This window comes from Equus przewalskii, chromosome 10 (assembly GCF_037783145.1).
Source record: "Equus przewalskii isolate Varuska chromosome 10, EquPr2, whole genome shotgun sequence".
Lineage (NCBI taxonomy): Eukaryota > Metazoa > Chordata > Mammalia > Perissodactyla > Equidae > Equus > Equus przewalskii.
Window position 1 is genome coordinate 51,258,343 of NC_091840.1, and position 23,999 is coordinate 51,282,341.

At 42.5% G+C, this 23,999-nt stretch overlaps 1 protein-coding gene and 1 long non-coding RNA gene across 20 annotated transcripts in view; one reads left to right on the top strand and one right to left on the bottom strand.

Moving 5' to 3' along the window:
- The window catches only part of MYH10 (myosin heavy chain 10), a 145,974-nt gene that overhangs the window by 32,997 nt on the left and 88,978 nt on the right, over window positions 1-23,999 (bottom strand). For 9 of the 18 annotated variants that reach the window (XM_070563363.1, XM_008532430.2, XM_070563364.1 and 6 more), the window contains 10 exons: window positions 22,944-23,117; window positions 22,578-22,692; window positions 18,074-18,136; window positions 8,708-8,901; window positions 8,494-8,615; window positions 7,836-7,905; window positions 7,587-7,747; window positions 3,714-3,822; window positions 3,489-3,620; window positions 2,374-2,580 (listed from right to left, as the gene is read on the bottom strand). In XM_070563363.1, coding sequence (XP_070419464.1) covers window positions 2,374-2,580; window positions 3,489-3,620; window positions 3,714-3,822; window positions 7,587-7,747; window positions 7,836-7,905; window positions 8,494-8,615; window positions 8,708-8,901; window positions 18,074-18,136; window positions 22,578-22,692; window positions 22,944-23,117 — 1,347 coding nt within the window. The remainder of the gene's footprint in view (window positions 1-2,373; window positions 2,581-3,488; window positions 3,621-3,713; window positions 3,823-7,586; window positions 7,748-7,835; window positions 7,906-8,493; window positions 8,616-8,707; window positions 8,902-18,073; window positions 18,137-22,577; window positions 22,693-22,943; window positions 23,118-23,999) is intronic. The other 9 variants (XM_008532431.2, XM_070563365.1, XM_070563366.1 and 6 more) reach the window with 1 other exon arrangement.
- On the top strand, window positions 8,886-17,281 carry LOC103559078 (uncharacterized). 2 transcript variants are annotated; one of them, XR_546889.2, is made up of 3 exons: window positions 8,886-9,023; window positions 9,832-9,961; window positions 14,740-17,281. It is a non-coding gene; the product is annotated as an uncharacterized lncRNA (long non-coding RNA). The 2 variants fall into 2 exon arrangements; XR_546891.2 differs by having other exon boundaries at window positions 9,832-9,949.

Below are 23,999 nucleotides of genomic sequence, written 5' to 3' on the forward strand. Positions count from 1 at the left end.
TGACAGGTGGGAGAGACTATAAATGCTATTTTGCATTCTCTAGGTTTTCTATAATATTCATTCATTAATACTGTAATCAGAAAATTACCCTTAAAAGCAAAACAAAACCAAAAACAGCTCTAGTAGTTTTGGTTGAAAGGGGTACAGACAAGAAATCCCTCAAAGCCTCACAGGCAAAAAAAAAAAAAAGATAAAGACCAACGAGGATGACCTCCCAAGGCCACAGTTAATACGGACTCTCTGATACTCCACAAGAGGAAAAAACCAATACTGAATATTCCCATAAATACTTTCAGAATGTGTCTGAACGAATTTACATGTCACAAAAGGAGAAAGGAAATTAGATAAGACAGTGCAAAAAACGAGAAGTTTAAGAGTCTAGTAAAGAATGAGAAGAGAAAAAGTATTGAAAAGCAAAACAAAACAAACCAACCCTGTCCCTCCAGGACAGATTTGCTTTCAAAGTAGAGGAGAGAAAGGCGCGCATTGACTGTGAAGCTGTGAAAATTTGGAGCATAAAGAAAATAGGTTGGGGAGACTAGAGATGACTTTGGGTGTCGTTCCCCTACCTGAGTGAAACGTTATACTGAAGTACACACATGCTCTTAACCAAAGAGAAAACACAATCAAGACTGTTGATAATACCGGCAGGGAGAACTCACTGTCACTGGTGAATATTACTCTGGATCTTCTAAATATTCCCATATAAAATCACACAGCTAAATTTATAAGTTACATAAATATATGTATATTTCTAATCCTTTTTGGTGAAGAAGATTGGCCCAGGGCTAACATCTGCTGCCAATCTTCCTCTTTTTCTTAGCTCCCCAATATTCTAGTGTAAGTTGTGTATTCTAGTTGTAAGTCCTTCTAGTTCCTCTATGTGGGATGCTGCCAGAGCATGGCTTGCTGAGCGGTGTGTAGGTCCGTGCCCAGGATCTGAACCAGTGAAGCCCAGGCCACCAAACTGGAGTGCACAAACTTAAACCACTATGCCACTGGGCTGGCTCCCATAAATATTTTTAATTAGATCTTATTGTGTATACTCTTTTGCAACTGTCTTTATTAATATATTCTGAATACCCATGAAAATAAGTAGTTTTTTGTTTGTAATTGTATAGTATTACCATGGTTTAACAATCCCCTATTGTGAGATAATTAAATGGCTTCCATGGATCTATGCTTAGAAAAAAGTCCTAGAACTAGAACTGCTGGATTACAGCGCACTTTTTACAGCTTTCGTAAACCCATCTGCAAACCTACCCTGCTAACCTGTTACAGGATACTGGAAAGCTGTTTGTGTGGAAGAATGGAAAGTGTCCGGATGATTTATCGTACGGGGTGTTTTCCAAGGAAATAATATGATATCTTTTGTGGTTTTAAGAAATAGCTTATCTTTGCAAAGCACAGACAATTCAGATATTGGGTGAGAAAAAATTAAGGGAGAGACATGGAAGAAAGGAAGTTTGGTAGTGGTATAAAGCAATGGTGGCAGATACAGAAGCCCTGAGCACTCAAGAGCACGTTAGATAGGCTGTGGCTGGGAGACAAGGGGAAAAGGAGGTGTCCTGGGGTACAGAGCGAATAACCACCATCAGTTTCATGTGTCTGTGTATGCAACCGCATAAACAGCTGTGCTTCATGTGAGGACAGCTTGTATCTCAATAAGAAAGTGACTACCAGGAAGGGCTGAGTGTTCCGTTCTGATTCCTGGCCACCTCCTGTGTCAGTGCTGAGCATTTCTTATGAACCAAACCACCTAGTAGATGCCTATCTAATGAATGGAGCAGAATTATAATGACAACACAAAGAACAAATTAGGTCCCTTACAGAGTGCCACAGATCCTGGGATGTGATTCTACTTTGAATCACTTTGCATACTGTAAAATGCCACATCAGAACATAAAAAAGATTCCTATTCAAAATAACAAACACATGTTCGAAGAAAATCTATTACATGTGTGCTTCGAATGATGGTCATCTTTTAAGGGTAGGTACTTATAACTTAGATTCCTTTTGTTCCTCAATGAACACAAGAATCCAAATCCATAGCTTCTATGTCTTCAACAGATCTACTTGGAAAATCCAAAATATAATTTTTTTTTTTGAGGAAGATTAGCCCTGAGCTAACTGCTGCCAATCCTCCTCTTTTCGCTGAGGAAGACTGGCCCTGGGCTAACATCCGTGCCCATCTTCCTCTACTTTGTATGTGGGATGCCTACCACAGCATGGCGTGCCAAGTGGTGCCATGTCTGCACCCGGGATCCAAACCAGCGAACCCCAGGCTGCTAAAGAGGAACGTGCGCACTTAACCACTACGCCACCGGGCTGGCCCCCCAAAATATAATTTTAAATAAAAACTATCATGGATACCTGAATATGTGCTTGCATTTTTTTCTTTTCATTTTGGAGAATTTGGTTTCTTTCTTCTTCTTCTTCAACTCTAGACTCCAAGTCATGGAGAATCTCTTCTAATTCCTGCTTTTTAGCAGCAAGTCTTGCTCTCATCTCTTCTGCTTCAGCAAAGAGCTCAGTCTCCGCTTGTAGTTGCTCTGCAAGGATATTCTTCTCCTCTAAAAGCTGCAATCATAATAAAGTGTCTAGTACTGGGAATTGCCCTCAGTGTATCCACAAGATAGAGTCACCGTGATTTCAACGGTCAGTGCACATCACCGAAGAAACTGAGAGTTAAAGACATAACATCCCTGGCAACACTTTCAAATATGTCTTCAGCTAGAGCAAAATAAGCTAGATGAAAACATTTTGGTTGTTTCTGTTGTCTCAAGTCATCCTGAATAACACATACTAATTCCTGCTATTTTAAGAACTCCCATGCCTCTATTAAGGTAATTTACAAAGAGACAGAAAAATAGGAGAGGGAAAATATTCAAATGTTATAAAGTTCACGGTGACACCAAAGTTGTCCGGTATCAAGTGATATTCTTAGCCTTTATTGTTAATATTTTTGGCTTTGACCACTACAACTCTATTTTTCTCCTAAACAAATACTTCCTGAGCCTCTGCTTTGCCTAGGAAGCAGAACCGCCTAGGAAAGGGACACTGATTCAGGACCCCTGCTGCTGGAGAAGAGGCAGGTCGTGGTCTTGTACTATCTCATCCTTCTTTTTTTCTGTTTTCCTCATGAGCAGTCACAAGAAGGTGATAATATTGGGAGTGTGATCGAAAACAGCTGTTAAACACGTGCCTGATAGCAAAAATGGTCACCTGCGTGTCCAAAGGATGACAAAGGCAAAAATGCAAGAGGGAAGGTTGACTTTAGTTCACATAAAAGCAAACGCGTGGCCTAATGTATCTGCCACCTCTGTTCTCAAACGTCTATGCTTTGGAAACGAGTGAAACATACACATAAAATCGATGATGTGGTAAGTATGCTCATTTCTTCATAATTAAACGTGTGAGTCCCTGTCAACGGGAGCGCTCACACTGATTCAGGACCAGGTGAGACTTTATGAAGCCAGCGCATGTACCTGCTGGTGCTTCCTCTCCATCTCCTCGAGCTCCCCTTCCACCTTTGTCTGCTTCTCCTTCACCTTCAACAGCTCTTCATCTTTGGCCTGAAGTTCTTCCTCTTGGCGAGTGACTTGTAGGAGTGGCTTCACCTATGACAAAATTAAACAGTTTACCTTCACGTCTCCTTCCTGTGGCTTCTCACCGATCCACAGCGCTATTCGGAGGAAGCACAGGAAGCCCACCTTGGTGAAGACTCGCCACCACTGCCAGTGCCGTAGCTTCAGATATGCAGCACAGTTCCGCTGCAAGACCTTTAAGGCACTGAGTTGTTGCTGCTTCTTGGCAAAGGCCCTGAAAAACAGTAAGAAAAACTTACTATTTAAAGAAAAACATGTTTTAATAGCTGTTGTCATAAGAAGACTTTCTGAAGGCAGACACCCATCAAGTGCTTGGGACAAATGCTCGAGGAAGTGGGACTGCCTGCTCGAGTCCACACCAGCTCCTGGGCCTGCTCAGCCGACCTCAAGCATCTGTCACAGATACCCATACTTTCTTCGGAGGTGCTGCCCTAAACATTCTCCTGCCATTTACCCATGTGCACGTAAGTGCATGCACGCTCGGGTAGGAATAAACCTCCTGCTTTCAGTGTGAAAGAAGGTGCTTCATCTTCTCTTTGCTGGTGTTCGTTATGGCTCCTTTAGTAGCTTTGATCTGTCACAGAAGCAGCATTCCTCCCCGTTTCTAAGTTAATTTTTCTCCTCCCTCCCCCCACTTTGCCTAACACTGTGCAGCACTCTGAAGCTGGAACAGGCCTGGAGATGATCATGTCAATGCCTCTCGTTTACAGATGACAGCTCAGAGAAGCCAAGAGACTTTCCTCCAGGACATGGAGATACTTCGTGAACCCTGGTCTCCTCATTACCGTGTCTGGGCTTTTCCCACTACACCATGCTGCCTTCTCAGTCCCTCCACGTGGCTCAAGGCCCACTTCCTGAATATCTTTACTCTAATATTTTCAATTTCTCACTCTCCTTCAGGAACAGGGCTCCTTTTCTGAAATCCTTACCACCTCTCTTGCCCAAAATGACCCCAAAACCCAAAGTTCACTGACCTACCATTCCTTTTAGTATACAATTTATCTTTTTCTACTCACTACCACACTTTCAGGATCCACAGCAAATGTTCCCATTACCTCACTCCCTGATGTCTAGCAATCTGGTTCCTACCTTATCACTACTGAAACTGCATTTTAGATATTGATAAAGGGTTCCGTGGACTCTGAAGTTAGCAGCTTTTTCCTCAGCCAAATCCATTTTGCCTTCTCTATCGCACACCTCTGTGGACCACCCACTACTGGAACATTCTGATCCCCTGGATTTCAGAACAATGAAATCCTCCAGAATGACCTTGGAGTCTCCTTTGTATCTCTCTGTCATTGGACTTATGCTCCACTCTAATTATCTACTTAGGCGGCAATATTCCCAACTAGACTCTGAGCTCCTTAGGAGCAGTTATTTTTGTGGTGCCAGTATACAATCAAGTGAACAATACACTCAAGCCCTCCCCAAAATGTTTGCTGAGTGAATGAACACCTGGGCACTTCCATCTCTGAGATCATTTCTCTTGATCTTTTGTAACTGTTTGCAGGAGTGCCCATGTGATTCTCTTGGGAAAGAGAAGCAACTGAAGGAGATGGAAAAGATAGTAAAAAACTTTAGAATTATTCCTTCATTCCAGCAAAGACTGGTATCAGAATTCATGTGGTAGTGTCTTAAGAAAAGACCTGAAAGTGGTAGTTTTAGAACACAAATGACTGTTTTTCATCCTTCTGCTGCTTTGACTATACACTTCCTTGCAGGAATCCTAGAACTTCCGTCTCGCCAACTAATTCCTGCTTGCTGGTTAGAATTTTCCTGGAGCCCACTGCTTTGTAACTGGCTTTATTTTTGCTTCCTACCAAGCCTTCTTCCTTCTAATTTATTCCTACCAGGCAAGAAAGTTTGGCAAGTGTTAATTTTAATAGTTTCTACTACAAATACAACAGTTTCAAATATGCTTTTGAAACTGTAAAGCAGCTGCCTTCCAATTCTTACAACCTCTTTCAAGAATGCTGTAAAAATTCTCCCAATCTTCTCATTAAAAACCGTTGCTCTAGTTGCATCCTTGGCCCGCTGGGAGATAAGGCTGTCAGAACGATGAGTCAAGAACATGCCAGTAACTCTGTTTAGTTGAACGAGGCAGCTGGTCTTCTTTCCCCACAACAGTCAACTGATTATAAATCAACTGATATTTCCTGAGTCCCTATTATGCATCAGGCACATCCTGGCTGCCTTCACTGGGCACTTCAGTGACCCGCATTGGAAGCACACCATCCTGTCTTCAAGAGTCTAGGAGGCACAAGTGTTTAAAGTCACTTCTGTTTCTTACCTCTTTTTATGTGCATCCCAATGTCTTCCAGGGTGCTTCAAGCACAAGGTCATGGATTTCCACAGAGATCTCTATCTTTTGGACTACTGTAAGCACTCCTCTGCCTTTTTCCCGTGTTATAATCTGGTTCTTTTGAATAAGATGTCTTCTTTTATTGATGTATCCTACTTTTAAGTCCCATCCCACCATATACAAAGTGTGATGAAAATATTGAGGTGAAGGGGCCCCAAATGGCATAGCCAGGGTGACTCATAGAGCAGATTACACAGCTGTGTTAGTTTGAAGTCCTTAAGATGAGAAAATGTGAGTGTAATATCTTTGGGTTTGGTTATCAGTCTTGATGAAAAATCTGCAGGGTTTAGACATCACTAAAAAAGCTGCACACCCTCACAATTTATATACTTCATTTCATGCACTTCTGACCTTGTAGGTTTCTGGCAGTTGTAAAATTTTTACTATCTCTGGGAAGTTAGGAAGGCACACGGCTGTGCTCACTCTTTATGCTCCCTCAGGCACTCTGTGGTCTGATGGATATGGTGACAATGGTGTTTGTTATAGCAGCTTCACTTTATTATTTCAACATGCTTTAAGCAATAAGATATAAAAACCCAAGTCTTTTGCTCCTTCTTGCCAAATGTTTCCTAATATGAATCACTGAGGATGTCATCCATTCTTCAACTTTCCTTGTTACCCTTTCTACTCAGTATTCATTTAATGGGCAAAGACACAAACATTGCTTCCACCTCATTCAGTCTGCAACCTTCTTGACTGATGTCTGGGCAAGCAGACTGCGCATGACCACAGCTCTCCCACCCAAGTCTAGAGGACACGATTGCAGAACGTTAACCTTCAGGGCAAGCGTTCACACTGTTTGTCAAAACTGTCTGGATGGCCATTATTCATTTCTCTCACCTTCTCTCACTTCCAAAGCCTACGTCTTCTATAGGAAGAAGTAAAGAAAACACCATTATTATCTCTAGATCCAAACCTGTTCTAAGTCCTTTTTGTCCGGTCTCAAATCCAGCACCCATTCTCTCAAGCTCCATCAGCACTGTGGGTCCTGCCACTTGGGTACTGCCATCTTCTACTGAGTCATGGCAACAGCTTCCCAACTGGCCCACCCAATTCCACTATTGCCCACCTCCAATCCATTCTGCACAAGGCAGCAGGTGACCCTGAAAGTATAAATCACCCCTCAATGTTGTTCTACTGCACTTCCAACACCTACAAGTGCCCACTGCTCAAGCCTCTTCTCCCACCTTGCTCCTGCTCACTCGCCATGCTCCAGATGCACTGTACTATTTCACCTTCTCAAATGACACCATACTCTTTCCAGAACTGCTGCTACGGTTCCTTCACTGGAAAGCTTTTCTTTCCCTTTTCATAGGGCTAGCAGCTTCTAATTCTTCAGGTTTCAGCCTCAGTTCCCTGACGACCCACGCTGAAGCAGCACCCCAATCCCTTTATTGTCTATCTCAGCCCCTCGTTTATTACCTTATTGCAACATCTTCTTATTTAGAATGTTTATCTGCTTACTTGGCCACCTCTCCCACTAGAATACAATTTCCATAGACAGGGACCGTATGTCTCACAGAGTCTTATATTTCTAGTATGAAATTCAATGCTCTGCACAAGCACACGCATAAGCACATACTTAGTAAGCATTTAATTCGTGATTACCCACTTACTTTCTGGCTAGGTAACCTCTGCAAACAGCCTGGAAGAAGATAATGATATCGGTAATTTTTAAATCTCTTTCTTCCTCTAAGTGTGCCAAAACTCCAGCTCTGAAAAATATCTTGCTTTGTCCAATTCTATACAAGTTTGGGTCCAGTTCTAAAGCCCGGATCTAAGAGAGAAAAAGTCTGTTTACTATTTTTGCTACAGGAAAGATTCTATCAATAGTCCACAAATCAGAAAAATCAAGAAAAGCTTACCATTCGTTCACAAGCCTGTTTGCCATCCATAAAACCTTTAGGAATAGCATTTGGAGTTAGGATCTCATATCTGTAAGAAAAGCAGCCAAAAAACCTTTTGTAAAAATTTGTGAAACTATTTACCTACTATGAGTTTTGCTTCCTCTAGAAAGCAATAATATGATAGGTAATGATGTCAAATTAAGAGGAAGGAAATGACCAAGTGATTTTCTGATTTTCTGCAGATCTAGTTTCTGTTTCTTAAAAGAAGCAGCAAAATAAAAATGAGGTGAATTCTTCCAGGTCAAAGACTAGGTTTAAGAAGTTGTGGCAGAGAAGAATCAAGAACAGTGTTTTTAAAAACCTTTTGTTTTTCTTTATTTCCACAAAATGTTCACATCCTTAAGATGCAAGGAGAATCTGGCTCTTTGAGTGTTAAGTCACTGTCAATTTGCAGACATTTATTAGATAACATAAAAGGCTGGAGGAGCAATGCTCAGAGGCCTCTATTTAGAACATCAGACAGTATCAGGGTGACATCCAAAACAGCATTGCTCTGTGCGAAAACTGAAACTATGGAGGGAACAAGGAAAAATTTTTCCTTGTTATCTCATTGCTTGATTCACATCCAGATAAGCTTTGATACATACAGCATAAAAAAGGTAAAAGTTAGCCATACCTCTGTCTGAATTCCTGGAAAACTATCCGGTTGGGGAACCCCTGGCGACAGATTCTGATCCCTTCCAGGACACCATTACAGCGGAGCTGATCTAGCACGAGATGCGGATCCAGTTTTCCAGCCTAATCAAGCAAATGATAGTTTTACACTTTAATCTTTGTAACCTGACCTAGACCGATTTTAAATACCAGCCTATGTTTTGCTTAACACATACCCGCTTCTCGTGATTTGGAATGATGCAGCGAACAAAGTTAGGATTGGTGTTTCGGAGAGTTGCCATCAACTTGGTGAGAGATTCTTTGTAAAGTTGCCCAACAGTACGAAACATGCCCTTTTTGGTTTTATATGCAGAGCCAAAAGCTGTCTCAGTCATACCAGTGACTTGATCCAGACCCACAATACGGTCCACTGATGGAAATAAAAAAGAAAAGGAAATAAGCCAAACCTAGGTCTTCAGCAGGGAAAGAGAAGACAAAGTGACAGTGCAGCAGCACAAGCTTCGTGGGGCAAATGACAGAGATGCCGTGGAGGTAAGGCAGTCAGCATATCTAGACACCGCACAAGCCGTGGAGCTAACAGCCACACACTCTATGGCAGGTACTGGAGTGCTTGACAGCTTCATACCACAGACCAGCAGATGCCTCCCGCTGCGCTAGTTTCAGGAATTCACTGCATCTGATAACATTTTGCCTGTTACATATACAATTATTTGGTAAATGAAAGATCATTGGCTGGCATTATTGATACACAAACTGATACTGTGTCAAGTCTCAAAACAGGAAACGGCTTATAAAAACACAGGATTGTACAAAGCAAATCCACTGAATGAATGTGCTCACGGATTAGGGACCAGAGCCATCTCTTATTAGTCATTAGGTTTTCAATAAGAAAAGTCACTCAACTTTCAGGAACAAACGCAGGAAGATTAGATTAAATCAGTTCAGCTTCTCTGCTCAAAGCATGAATAACACTTGTTAAAGGGCAAGAACACAAAATAGGCAGAAGTCTCCCGCAAAGAATCAGTGCCCAAGCTCAGTTTAGCGATGGTGAAACTTCTCAGCCCTTACAATCTTATCAAAGGAGCTGACACTGTCTGTTCTCCACATAGACCTAACACTGCTAACGACAGGATTGCAAACAGGAGTCCAGCACAGTGCACCAGCCACCAGCAAAACATCTGGTGCCTAATATGCTCTCATTTAAAAAAAAAAAAAGTTAAATGAAATGAAACACATTACTGAAATATTTTAAAAACAATCAAAATATCAGTTGAACTACCCCTATTAAGGCCCTCTTCAACTCTAAGAGCTACCTCTATTTCTTTCATTTGTTCCCCAGGACAGAAAGCACGTGGGGACCTGGCACTGTGTGAAGTGCTTTATCAGCAAGATCTCATTCACTTCTCAATTTCCAGGGAGGTTTTTACAGAAGAGGAAACCGTGACCCAGGAAGTAAGGTAACTGTTAAGGTATGCAGGCCTTGAGTGGAAGCTGGGGGAAGGGTGGCTAAAATCGGATGACTTTCCAGGCTCATGCATGAACCTACTCTAGGATTTCTCCTAAGCGAAGCCACCAGACTCAAGGGTTTAGGTCAAAGTTCTCCTCCTTGTGCTCTAGAGTCCATCTGCCATCCATCTGAGAGACCGCCCTTCCTTCCTGTGCCTTCAACCTGTCCCTCTTCACTTACTCCAGCAGAAAACAGCACCAAACCCCGCCCCCGCATGCACCATGAAACAATGAACTTCCCTTCATCCTGCGTCTGCCCACTTCTCCGTCTCCTCTGTCTCCTCGGAGCCAACCTCCTTTCTAGAGTAGTCCACACATTTGCCACTCCTTATCCTTTCTCACTAATTTCCCACCGTGTAGCCAACTGGCTTCTACGCTGCCCTTCTCCCCCTGCCTGATACTACTCAGGCAATGACAGGTAACTGCTCATAGCAGATGCCATCCAGTGCGTATCTCACTTGACCCTGGCACATTTACCTGTTGACCATCACGGCAGCATTCTGAAAGCTCTCCACTGCTGCCTTCTTTTATGAACCCCACCTTCTCCCGGACCTCCATCTACCTTTCTAGCTTCCTCTCCTTGATGACTTCTCTTCTGCTTTTCCTATACATCATGGCCCTCACTAGGGGTCCAAACTCAACTCACCTGAAATCCTCTCTAGAATAAAGCAAGATACAAGTCCAGGCAGACATTACTTGACTTTCTGCTTTTCCCAAGCCATATTCTCATCCTGAGTGATCTCACTGATGACGTTAACTAGCTATACCTGACTACCCAGCACTAGTCACCAAACACCTATATTCTCCTCTCCACCCACAAGTCACAAACGTGCCTCTGCCTTCCACAAATTCTCGCTAAGTGCCTATTATGTCTGCTTTTACTCAACACTACATCCCTTGAACCTAGCATGATGTCTGGCATAACATGCTTGATACATATATGTTAGCAAATAAATGAAGTAAAAACTAAATACATTTACAACTACAAATAGTGAGAAATGCATTGAAAGAACAAAATGCTATGAGAAAGATGGGTGGTTAGAGATCTCTCTGGAGAAATTACATTTAATGCCCAAAGGATAAGAATGAGCCAGTGGAGAGAAGACCATTCCAGACCGAGAATGGCATATGTGAAGGACCAGGGGCAGGAATAAGTGACAGAAGTTAGTGCCAGTGAAGCATTATGAGTAAGGAGATGACAGACCCTCATGATGCTGCTACATGTAGAATGGATTGGACAAGGGATCGGGGAGAACAGACAGGTGACTGATTTAGTATTTCAGGCTCTAAGAGAGAGGATGGCAGCCTGAACTTGGGAGATTATAAAGGAGATGGATAGAGAAAGAAGATTCCAGACATATTTTGCTGGGAGAATCAACTTGCTTTAATGATTAACTTGATACAGAAAATAAGGCAGAGGGACATGTCAAGAATAACTCCTAGGATTTTGGTATGAACAATTGAATGGCTGGTGGTGCCACTGGGAAGATGGGGAGAGAAGTGTGTTTTGTGGGTAAGAAGACAGGATCCAAACTCTTGTAAGTATGGGGTGCCTGTGAGACACTGAGGTAAAGATGATATGTCACGTGAACAGGTGAACGTTCTAGTCTGGTGCTGAGAGGTCTGAACTAGAAAGGTAAATTTTGGAGCTGTCGACTTAACGGGTAGTATTTAAAGTTATGGGACTGGATGAGCCACCTAAAGGGTTCATGAAAAGAGATGAGGGCCGGGGACCAAGCCCCAAGGAGCTGGGGAGAGGAGGAAGAGCTAGGTAAGGAAGACGAGGAGAAGTGGCCAAAAGTACAGAAGGGCAAGATCCTAAACTGGAGCACATTCTCTATCCGACCCTCTATCCTGTTCCTCCTCCTCTATGTCCTCTGCAGACGTGACCACTGGTTACTCAAGCCAGAAACCAGGGCTCGGCCTCGATTCCTCTTTCACACCCAGCTGCTCACTAAAACTGGTCAAGCCAGGCTTCCACATGTCTTCAATCCATCCCCTCTGTCTTCTGTACTGCCCTAGTCTGGGCTCTAACTTGTCACCTGGATTCTGCAATAACCCCCTAAACGGTCCCTTCCTCCAGCCTCACTCTCCCATTCCATCCCCTCCCCCTGCCGCCACACTGTTCTTTCCATTTATTTCTCTGGTCCCAGTGTAATGATTAACAGCTATTTCTAAAAGATAAAACTAAACAAGTTATCTATTCCTATATTTAAAATCCTTCAGTTTCTTCTAAAGCTTGTAACATATGGTCCAAATAACTTAGCCCAGTAGAACAGCACTGTGACGAAGAACTCAATCCAGAGTCAGAAACACTTGCCACTCATGAGCTGTGTGATCTTGGGTCAAGTTACTCAACTTCTCCAAGCTTCAGTTTCTTCCTCTATGAAATGGAGCTACCTTACAGAATTGTGAGGTGCCTGGAAAACACTCAAGTGCTCAATGAAGGTACCTCACTTTCCTACACACACCTAAGGTCCCATTGTACAAACCAGCTGCATTTTCTCAAAGACACAAGGCCTTCAAATCTCCATCCTTTTCTCTCTGCCTGGAATGCACACCCTCTTCCAGCCATCTTGACAAATTCTTAATGGCTTTTAAATCTTTATTCCTTTACCCAACTACCTCTTCTTGGGCTCTGGTTTCCATCCTACCTCCAGTCTAAATAGGCCACTCCCTCCTCAAGGCCTCAAATCACCCAAGCCAGATCCCTGGGACAACACTTCCACTCTGTCCTGTGTGTATTCCCACTGGACTGGGCTTCCCCGGGGACGTTTCTCCAGCATCTAACACGCAGGGCCCTGAGAGGCAAGCCCTGGTGTCTCTGGGATCACCAGCTCAGATGATTTCTTCCGCCTTTCCCCACCTCCCAATGTTGGCCTGAGCATGGTCCCCGGCACACAGCAGCTATTTAATAAACATCTGCTGAATGAACACGAAATTAACCACAAGAACAAGTCACCCCACAACAAAAGAGAAGGAGCACTGGGTTTACTTTGCGGGGATTCAGTCACATTGGTTTCAAGTTTTTCAGCCTGCAAGGGCACACGACAGGACGGCGGTGTCTAACAATAAGTCCCAAAAAAGGACTGCTTTTTAAAACAATACGGAACCTGATTTTCAAATTTACTTTTAATATGCTAAACTTAAAAAAGCCAAAGCTAAATATTTAGGTTTTTAAAAAATTCATGCTTGAGACTTTCAGTTCTTCTTTTTATTCAAAAGTTTAAACTCAGGGTTAGCTTTTACCAATGAACCAAATTATCTTGTGGGTAAGAGAGAAACACTTTGGGAACTTCATTAAATGATTTGGATCACACTAATAATATGCGCTTTCACTCAAAAATCAAGACCTAGAAAAACCTCTCTTTAAAAAAAAGATTTTCTTGTTGAAAACGATTATAGCAGGAATTGGAGAAAGGCAGAAAATGCAGGCAAGATTCTAGCAGCTCCTTAAATGAGCAGCACTCCTCCTTCTAAGACCTAACATCGCTAACACCTCAAAGTGTCTACATCCCCTGGTTCCAGGGTGGGAAATGGCTTCTCTATCCTCCTGCTACAAACTGTTCTCTCAGAGGCGTCAGAAAAGCCTGGGTAGGGTGGCTGGTAGGCACTGTAATTCACTATTTGGTTGCCCAGTAGCCTGAAAAGAATTCAAAGTATTTTACACTAACAATTTATTAATCTATAAGACTTACTTGGACAGTCAGAAATTAGATGAGCTCCACAAACTTGTAATCTCTAAGGGCACACTCACAGCTTAAGAGAAAAAAATGTAACATGTAATCATCTATCTCATAAAACTGCCATCCACAGTTTTATATAAAGAATGGTATCATCTAGTGCCAGAATGCTTAACTGGCCCTTCTTCTAGGGGATGATCTCAGGAAAGGAGAGGTATGTGAGATTTTTATGTTCTTCAGATCTGTGCATGGGCCAAAATACTAGTGCTACAAATTTAATTTGAAGTATTTAAGCGAGCTCTTTGGAAACTCACTCTAGTTAATATGTCTGGAAACCAAAAATGGGGGAGAGACTTATTTTAATGTTAATTTTAATATCCAGACCGGATCATTAGGATCACACACTCCCACAGAAGGCCTCCAGGACCCGGCTGCGCTGGGCACGCAGTGGATCCGCAATACTCAAATAAACGAAGACCGTGCGACTCTAAGGTGCACTGAAACGTTACTAACGGTTAAAACTGATTCAGAAATATTTAACTGCTGAATTCCTAGAAGAAATCCTAACATCAAATAGTATATCTCCATAATATCCCTGTTACACAGTAATGACAAATTTATAACAGTTACATAACTGGGTAGTAGAACCAACCTGTTCATTGTTCTAGAGTATTTGTAAAGTTTTAGAAAAATCCCAGGAAATCCAGACATTGACAGGTAGCATGTGATTTAAGGAGAAAGCAATCTTTCTTCTCCTAAGCACTAGTGTTAAGCTGAACTCGAATTTGTCTCCTTTCTCTCCCTCACGTGTCCAACCCCTGCAGAAGCCGAAGTCATGTGGGCAAATGGGAAGCCCAGTCACCCCTGCAGTTTCTCCTGCACTCCTGCCCCTGCTGTCCCCTCGGCAGGGCCCGTGTGTTTAATCCATGCTGACATGGGCAGCACAGAATGACTGCCTATCAGCTTGGCTTTGGGGCATTATGAATAAAAGTGGACTTGAATTAAGTAACAGTCAAGGAAGTAAACACTTATTGGTTTTCTGTTTTTCATAATTACAGCAGCAGCAGCAACAAGGGGGCAACAGCAACTAGAGCAGCTGTGGAGGTGGCCACGGGAAGACCAGCGCCAGACATCATGGATTTGGGCGCTGCCCACCTGCAGGCTCACGGTGCCTTGTCTGATACTCTCTATGACCCTGAGAACTAAGTGTCTTGTCTCCACGCGACCTCAGGAACTCCAGCTGCAGGACCCAAAATCTGCTCCTCCCGGAGCTCCCAACTCTTGTTAAGACTCAAGATAAAAATACACGAAGGAGTGGAATATACTGCAGCAACAACAAAAACCTTCATCCACTGAAAATGATGACAGTTTAACAAAGCACATACACTGTGTCAGACCTAAACCATAGATTCTAAAGTGGCACTAAAAAGAGAGATCACTACCGCTGGACATAACCTATAAGGAGACTGAAGGGGTGCCACGTGTTAGACTGCCAAGTAGCAGTCACGCTAGTTGATTCTAAGAGCCGCCTCCAGTGAAACTTACCGAAACCAAAAAAGACTCATTCAGAGTTTCCAAAATCAGAGCATCATCGTTTCTACATTTGAAGCATGACTAAGGTAAAAAGTTTTCCCCTAAATTATGACAAGAAGGTGGATAAGAATTCAGTGGCTTTTGGGAGACGAGGGGTGACCCCAAAGAGCTTGTGACAAATGGGGAAGCCCTCCTACAGCGTAACCAACCTCTCCTTAGTGACTCTCAGGCTCAGGTTAATGGCTGCTACGTTTCAAGTGCTACTTCTATGAAAGACTGAACAGGGGGTGGGGGGCTTTATCAACAATTACAACTTGCTCCACGTACTTCTCACATTTTCTCTGGCGGTCCCTTCCAGGTCTGTCAGCTGCCATCCAGCAGTTGTGCAAGTTGAAAGAAGCTAAATGGTGCTGCTCTGGGAGGGAGACTGCAGGTTTAAACTAGTGTTAGGGCAGATTACACACAACTGTCCCTCCACACAGTCTGGACCAGGACTAAAGCCACAGACAGCCCCTATTATCACAGACTCTTTTATAAAAGTCTAAAGACTCTGCCTCTAACGTTGAGGTTACAGTCCCTCTTTGCTGGCTCACTGTGCTTGCATCTTCCGTTACTAGTTTATCTCAGAGGTCTAAACTTTCAAAATACATTTTTGGAAGAAAACAGTCCTTTGGTTTATAGCAGAAACTTGTATGACCTCCTTATTCTGCCTCTAGGAAATCTATTCTTTTTTCTTCTGCACTTCTCCTTTGATGCTTTTGGAAACCTCTCTTTACCGTTACCTCATCTCTCATGTTTATCCTCAAAAGCCTGCATGCTCTTCATAATGCTATTTTACTGATATTATAAACATACCTAGAAGCAAAACGTCCATTAACTTTGTCTTATCTCATTTAGAGATGCACTACATGTTAGCATGTTGAACGCAATCTCAATTTGGATCCCTAGAAACTGCTTCATCTACTGTCTTCTGAGAAATCACTGAAAATACTAAAGCCCCCACTTTCATTTAAAAGCTGTTACTCCTCCCCGGGGTTTGAATCCAGAAACACACGTTGAAGAGACAAACATTGTGCTGTAGTAATACTACACACACTTCAAAGACCGTATTTACCCACAGTGGATGGAAGGTCCTCTGAGGAAAAGGAGAGATTGAGACCCCTGACACTTGGTTTAGCTGAGTAACTCAACCAAAGGACATCTCACTAAGAGAGACAGGAACGGGCACATTTTCAGTGCCAACATGAGAATACGGCGAGGTGAATGAGCTTACTCCCTGTTGGAATGATGTCATCTAGGAGTGGCTCTGTACTTGATTCTGCTGGTACAGAAAAACACGTGGTCCATACACCCCCAAGATCATGGTGCCACAGGAAAGAGCACCCACGCTGTAGGAGAGGGAAAGGCCACAGCTGGAGTGTTAGGCAAAGCTGCTGCACCTGAACACTGGGTGAGGAATGTCCACCCACCATCAATGCCCTCACTCAATGACTTATTTACAGTGTGCCTACGTTGTGCCAGGGGCTGAGGAAATTGACAGCAGACAAAAACAGGCACTGTCGCTACTCTCAAAGAGCTCAGTCTGGAACTCTCTTAAAAGATTAGAAATCCAAGAGTTAAAGGGAATTAATTAAAGAGGGCACTCTACTTTGGGAGAAAGTCCAAAAGATCAATCACTAATCTTTTAGAGAAGCACAAGTCCCAGGCAGACCATAAGCTCAAAGCCACCTCCTAGCTCTTTCTTTTTCTCTCCACTTTCTCAACTTTGTCAGTGCTCCCCAAGGCCAAAGGCGACTGAGTTCGAAGATTTCTTCTTTTGGAGTTCTTCTGTGGAATATTCATTCCAGCTCACGGAATAATCTTTCGCATAATCCATGCCCTCCCTCTTCCCACCCCAATGCTTGCAGTCTGCTTCTTCACAGTATGTGAGATAGAAATGATGTGAGGGATCTTGGATTAAAATGGGAATGTTCCTTTAACATATTTTCAAAAAACTTTTGAGATGGATTTGGGTCTCAGCATTATTGTGTTCCAAAAATTATAAAGGAAATTTTATGAGTTCGACTTTATCTTTGAATTTCACTAAATAATTGGAAGGCTGAGTGATCTTCATTATATTGGGCTTTTGGGGGCCTCTAGGCCATGGTTAGGCTGTATTTTAAACAGGGCTAAGGATTCAGACCACAAGGCCCAAATGTTTGGAGCTGAATCTCAGGTTCAATGTACAAATTTCAACACTCCACTCTATCTTAGTCTCAATTGCATATATCAACACTTGTAGATAATTTCAGTCTTCAGTTCAAAAGAAAAAGCCATGTAGGCAGATATGCACATAAATTACAAACAAAAGATATAATGATGAGACCAACACATGTAAGATAAATATGTAGCTATTTGTTCACAAAATGTTAATGACAAAAAAAAAAATTCCTCCTTGGAATTCCTTAGAGTTGAAAATTTAAAGGTAGTTGAAAGACAAAGCAGACGTTATTTAGCAGATCAATTCCCAACAATTCCCTGAGAGGACTGTGTATCAAAATGGCACTACTGGAAAAGGTAGTGACATACCTTTTAATATGCAGTGCTGTAGGTGCTATGCATAAAATAAGAAGCAATGTGTAGGCAGTAGCAGTTGAATTGTTGATGCACTCAAACAGTTGCCTTGAAGAATAATAAAACTGAGCATGAAATGAAAGGTTCATGCAGGTCTATGAGCAAAACAAAAACAGAAACCCAGAAACCAGCCCCACTCCCCAGTCTACCCTGCCCTCCCGACCCCCCTGCCAGCCCCCCGTAAGTTCTTCCTGTGGGCTTAAAACCCTTCTGTTTTTGGAAGACCTACAGGCTTTATACATTCACCTGGTGGCTCATGAAGACCAGAAACACTGTCATAGAAAGAAGCTCTCTGAATATTCTGAATCTCTAAAGCAGAGAAACAGCAAAAACAGGAGGATAGAAGAGCAAATACACAAACACTTCAGTTAGTGTGAGAGACATTTGACATCACAAGTAAACTTTGAAATTGGGCTACAAAAAGTAGCTAGTCCTGGGCAGATCCCATGCAAACTTTACTGTTTAGAGAATTTGCACATTTGGACAAAATTCTTTATAAAATAAATTTAACCTGAATCAAAAGAACACAGATGTGAGCAGTGTATCATATCAAAATTAAATGATTATCCCCATGGAAATGCAGGATGAGATTTAAGATTAATACTGTACTATTTGAGTTGTCTTTCATAAAATTATCTTGCAATTAGCAAATTAGGACAAGACTGCAGTAAGTTAGAGCATTCTGGTAAATGTAAATATTAGTGGCTTTTACTGTGAAAAATTCACACTGCTGTGTAATTTTACTTCCAATAGACTTTGGAAATATAATTTGCCTCAAATACAAATTACTAACAGGTAAGTACCATTAAGGAAAACAAAATTCAAGTTCTGTTGTAGCAAAATGTTAAAATAACTTCAAATCATAAGTAAGACGATACTTATTGATCATACCATTACTCATGAAAACATCCTAGGAAGCACATTTATACGAAAATGCAATCTTTAGTTTTTTCCATATATTAGCCCCAAGAAGTGGCAAGAAATCCTGTGCAGCTGGTAGAGAGATCTCAAAACATCTTTTAGCAAAAGGTAGGGCACTATGAATCTCTAGGGCAGGGCTGCCACGAATAAGTCTTATTTCTTCTGGTTTGGCCTTGAGAAAACTCCATAAAACCCTAACGCAAAGTCTCTTTTAACACAAAATGTTTTATACTCCAGGTATTGCACCTTCACAGGCAAACTATATTCATACATCATATATTCATACATTACAGTCAACTTGTCATTTTCTGCCTTTGCATTTATGTGGCTATAAAAAGAGAAAAATTATTGCATTTTTCTAGGGCTATTTTCTTTTCCTAGGGGAAAAGCTCCCCTTATGCCAAGAGATCTCTACATGCAGAGTGGGCAGTGATGAATTCTCCACTTTAGAAACCTCTTCAAACTTCTGTGCCTGCCACTGACTGTATGTACGAAACACAGTTCTCAAAATTGGGCAAACGTGGTCCTGCTGCCCCACCTGCCCCTCCCCTGCCAGTGAGTGACCGCTGAGAGCCTGTCTCTCAGACTAAACGGAGTAACTGTCCACCTAAGCTGACGGCTGACAGGACCTCCTGCTAAGAGTAACATCATCAGGAGGGCACACGTGGGGTTATTCCAGAGCAGATGCTGGCAGAGCTCAACCAAACTTGGGGTAGATAAGATTGCTCTTAGCCTGTTGTGACAGAAAGTGGCCAAACATGTTCCCAAGCTGCCTTCTCTACAGAGGCCAGGGCCACAACAGGGCTGTGCAAGCCGTACAGACCGGGAGGCCCGAGCTTGGGCTCAGCACAGACGCATAGGGCTCGGGCCGGGACTGAAGGAGCTCTGCAGGGCGGCAAGCGTTTCCTCTCCAAGTTTCTATAATCAAAGAAATAACTTCTCTGTATTTATTCAATGGAAATGAATAAATGGTCCAGGCGTGGTCCTACCTATAAGATACATGATCTATGAAATGGAATTGCACTGAGCGTTGCAGCCCCCACCTCCACCTTTGCCCACCAAATCTTATGTTCCTAAAACTTCTGACCCACTGCTGCCGAAGGCTTTCTGATGCTGGGGATGGTGAGATGTGGAGTTAAAGGGGAAAGGAAGGAGGAAGCTGAGGAAGCTGGGAGCCAAGATGGAGGCTCGCTTGGTCCTATTATTGCATCTGTGTATATCCTGAGTTTTCAACAAGACAAGCTCTTGGAGGCAGTGGACGTGTCTTTCATTGCTCCCAAATCTACCTCACTGATTATAACCAGGGTAAACATGTGGTTAGACATGTGGTATTATATGAATGAGGCAGGTGCTCAATAGGTGTTTCCCACAATATCATTTTTTGATCAAGATATTAAAAAATAAGAGTCAAAAGTGATTCACAACGTCAGAACCAGTATGTAAGCCGAGAACCTAATTTCTTTTATTATACTGTCATTAGTCCCCAAATATCTGTTGCTCTTCTTATTCAAAATCAAGAGAGAAAATCAGTTTTTAAGGCTTTAATAGTAAAAATGCTGGTTTCCTCTGTGCCTTTTTTCCTAGGCATTCCTTCCATGCCCCCTGCTTTCATCCTCAGTCACCTGAATTCAGGAAGCACCTGAATCCTGCTTCTAAGTTTTTCTACCCCAAACCAACCATCCAACAAACCATTGCCTGCTTTAACTCACACTGCTTTAGTTCACACTGTGTTACTTCCTTGGCTCACAAACCTATTGATGCTATTTATTCAATAAAGTCAAAGCCACCTGAGACTGGCCATCGGGGTTCTCTGTGGTCTGGTCTCCACCTGTCACCCAGCCTCGTTTCCTGCTGGCTCCCTTTCTGCCCAAGCCCTACTGTAAAGCCCAATGGGACACTGATCCTGAGCTGTGACTGTCTACTCCCACACCATGATCATTCAACGTGCTCGACTCTCACCCCTTCTTCTCCCATGCCAACTTCACTTCTAAAAATACTACCCATCCCTAGATGAGTCAGTTCATGTAAAACTACTCAGCCTTAAATGTTTAAGGAATGATCACATCGTGAAGACTCATGAATTAGTGCTGAAAAACTGCCTGGCACTTAGTAAGTGCTCAGTGAATGTTAACTTTATTTCTTTATTCAACAAATTATTATCCTTCAAGGACAAGGAAAATTGCCTCCTCCTCATGACATTTTACCTTAGCACCTCAGGAAAAAAGCAGTCCCTCCCTCCGTTGTACATCACTAAAAACTCATTTTCTACCATTCTCATGGCATTCATCGCAGACATCTTTGGCACTCAACAGTTTGTCTACATATCTCACTCCCTTGCCTTTGCTCTAAGATCTCAGAAGAGGCCAGGAGACGGGAGTGAGCATGGTGTCACTCTGTAACCTACATCGTTCCCGATATAGTCACAACTGAATTGATTCCTAATAGAATGCAAGTATTTAAGATTGGCAGCATTACTCCTTTCTCTTCTTTCTGTGACATTTCCCATGCACATTTCCAACTCAGCAGCGCTGGTCTTTCTAGCACTGTGGACCCTGTGACAACCGGAGCTCAGTCGTTTTTCCGGCTCTCATTCCCATTTTTCATATCCCATTCTAACATTTCCCAGCAACAGGCTCAAGAGGCCCTCATCTATTAAGGTACTGCAAATTCCACATCAGGGTCCTACTTCTCTTCTCTTTCCTCATGCAGCAACCCTCGACTGCCCGGGTCATTGCAACTCAGCAGCCAGCGGAAGAATTTCATCTAAAGGTACAAAGATTAAAAGCTTCCGTTAAACTCACTGGGAACCTAAGCTGTTCCCCAAATCCCTCCTTTTATTCAGTCTCAGGCACACGATCTCTTCCCAGGACTCATGCATGGCTCCCTCACACTTGCTTGAGTTGATGTACACAATCTTGACTAGATTATCTTTGATACTGTCATCTTTCCCCTACAAACATTTTCTGTGTTCATTCTTCTCTATCTCCTTTTGCTCCAACTGCCTTAACCCCTTCTTAACTGGTTTCTGTGTTTCTTTCTCTTTACCTCTGAGAAGACAGTTAGATGACAAGGTCTTGAGATGCTTGAGAAAAAGCATAAGTGAGGCAGGTTACTGAGTAGTCGTAGCCTCAGGGTCAAGGCCTGGGCAGGGGCAGATCCAGGGCTAAGGTCTTGCAGGGCCTGAGGTCAAGCAAAGAGGTGGGACAGAACCAGGACGAAATGCAGTAGCGAGAGCCAAGCTATAGAAGATGCTGGTTCCCACTATGCATATATCGACATAGATGTTTTGTTTTTCTGGTACTAGTAAAACCTCTAGTCTGATAAAATCGCCAAATCTTCACCTGATATTCATGTAACAAAAGAACCATGGACTGATGGAAATAAAGACAACTGATCTACACGCAAGGTGTCTGAATTATTCCCCAGCCACTTTGTGTGTTGAGGGGGCCGGCAGTGGTGGAGGACGCAGCTCAGCTGACCTGTGTACACAACACAGAAAATGCACAGGGCTTCTCGGGTTTCATGTCCCAATACCCTTGGATTTTAACTAAATTGGGACCAGAGTGGCTTGAAACACATGTGTAGTTCTTTATGGCTCTGGGCCTAGAATGTTCCCACACTCTCCTAGCATCTGACCAATAAGGCAGACGTCTTGTTCTCCAAATATTCTTAAAATGGGTAAATTCGAAATGACGGCAGCCCTGCTCTAGGGACAGAACGAGTTTTAAAGCAAAATATATACACATAAATATATGTAAAAGAACCATACATAAGCCTTAACTGTAAAAGATTCCGGCCAAGCTCATTACAAATGTCAGCACACTCTTACCATCCTTCCAAAGCTCCGCAACAAATCTGTCCGACGACTGGTGCAGGAGGGTGGCCACGTTGTCATTCAGAGGATCCATGTTCTTCATCAGCCACTCATCTGCTTTGTAGTCCACCTGGCCCGTACCAGAGCCAAACACGGTGAGATGGAAAAACAAAAACAAGGACAAAAGGAAGAAACGCTGTAAGCCTTAACCAAAATCTTCACAGAGCAATCCAAATAATGGGTTGTCTCAAAGGCAGAGCATTTGTACTGCACACACTATAATTAAGGGTTTACAAATGTTTATCAGCACATTTGTTACAACCTTCAACAGATCCAGCAATATTTCAAACAGTGCTTTTAATTGGGTTGTTCAACTCTTACCTTCCCTGCATAATGGATAATGCAGAAGTCAGCTTTGTCTTTCAGTTGCCGAGGCTTCTGAAACTTGGAGTGGGAACCTTGCTCTTGAACCAGTTTTTCAACAAAGGTTTTATCTGTGGCTTTAGGGAACCAGCACTCTTCATCCAAAAGGGCCAGCACACCAGGGGGGTTGGCCTGACGACGAGAGGCAACAAGATGGACGTGGTTTGCACTTCACTTTAAACACCAGGATTTTTCCATCGGGTTTAGCAGTTAAACTTTCAAAACAAGTAGAGTTTTACAAAGATCTATGGAAACCAAGTTGCTAGGATAGAATGTAATGTCCAAACCATATCTATCGTTCAAACACTGAGATCTCAAACTTCTAAAGAAGTACCAGTAAGAAAATGGATGAGTAATTTATCTCGAAAACTTATAAATAGATATATTGTAAATAAACTAATTCTAAGTAGATGGCCCCCAAATCACAGCAAATAAAAGGCACCAGGAAGAAAGTGGGAGGTGGGGAGATGAAACTGAATATTTATATTCAATGACTGGCTGGATAAATGACTATAAAACCTCCACTAGATGGAATGCTTCAGACATTTTATATCCTAATCAACTTAAGTTTCTATTTAAGTGACGATTAAATAAAATAACCACTTCATACTTGGTGAAGTATTTAAAACTATTATTAAGTAGAGTATATGGAAGGTGATGAAATAGTTTATCAATCACTTTATATATTTGTTTCAACAAACATTTGAGAGCCTCTTTTATTTCGCTCAACTAGTTCACTGACAAAAGGCCTAGAGTCATAAGGACATGGAGACCTGCGGTAATCAGTGCGGGCAGGGCCTGGGGAGGAGAGCGGGAGTGACTGCCAATGGGAACGAAGTTTCTTTCTGGGGTGATGAAAATGTTGTGGAATTAGACAGTGGTAATGGTTGCACAACTTTGTGAATATATTAAAAACCAATGAATTGCATACTTTAAAACAGTGAACTTTAGGGTATGTGAATTATGTCTCCAAAAAAAAAAAAATGCCTAGAGCTTGCTATTCTCTGGGAGCTC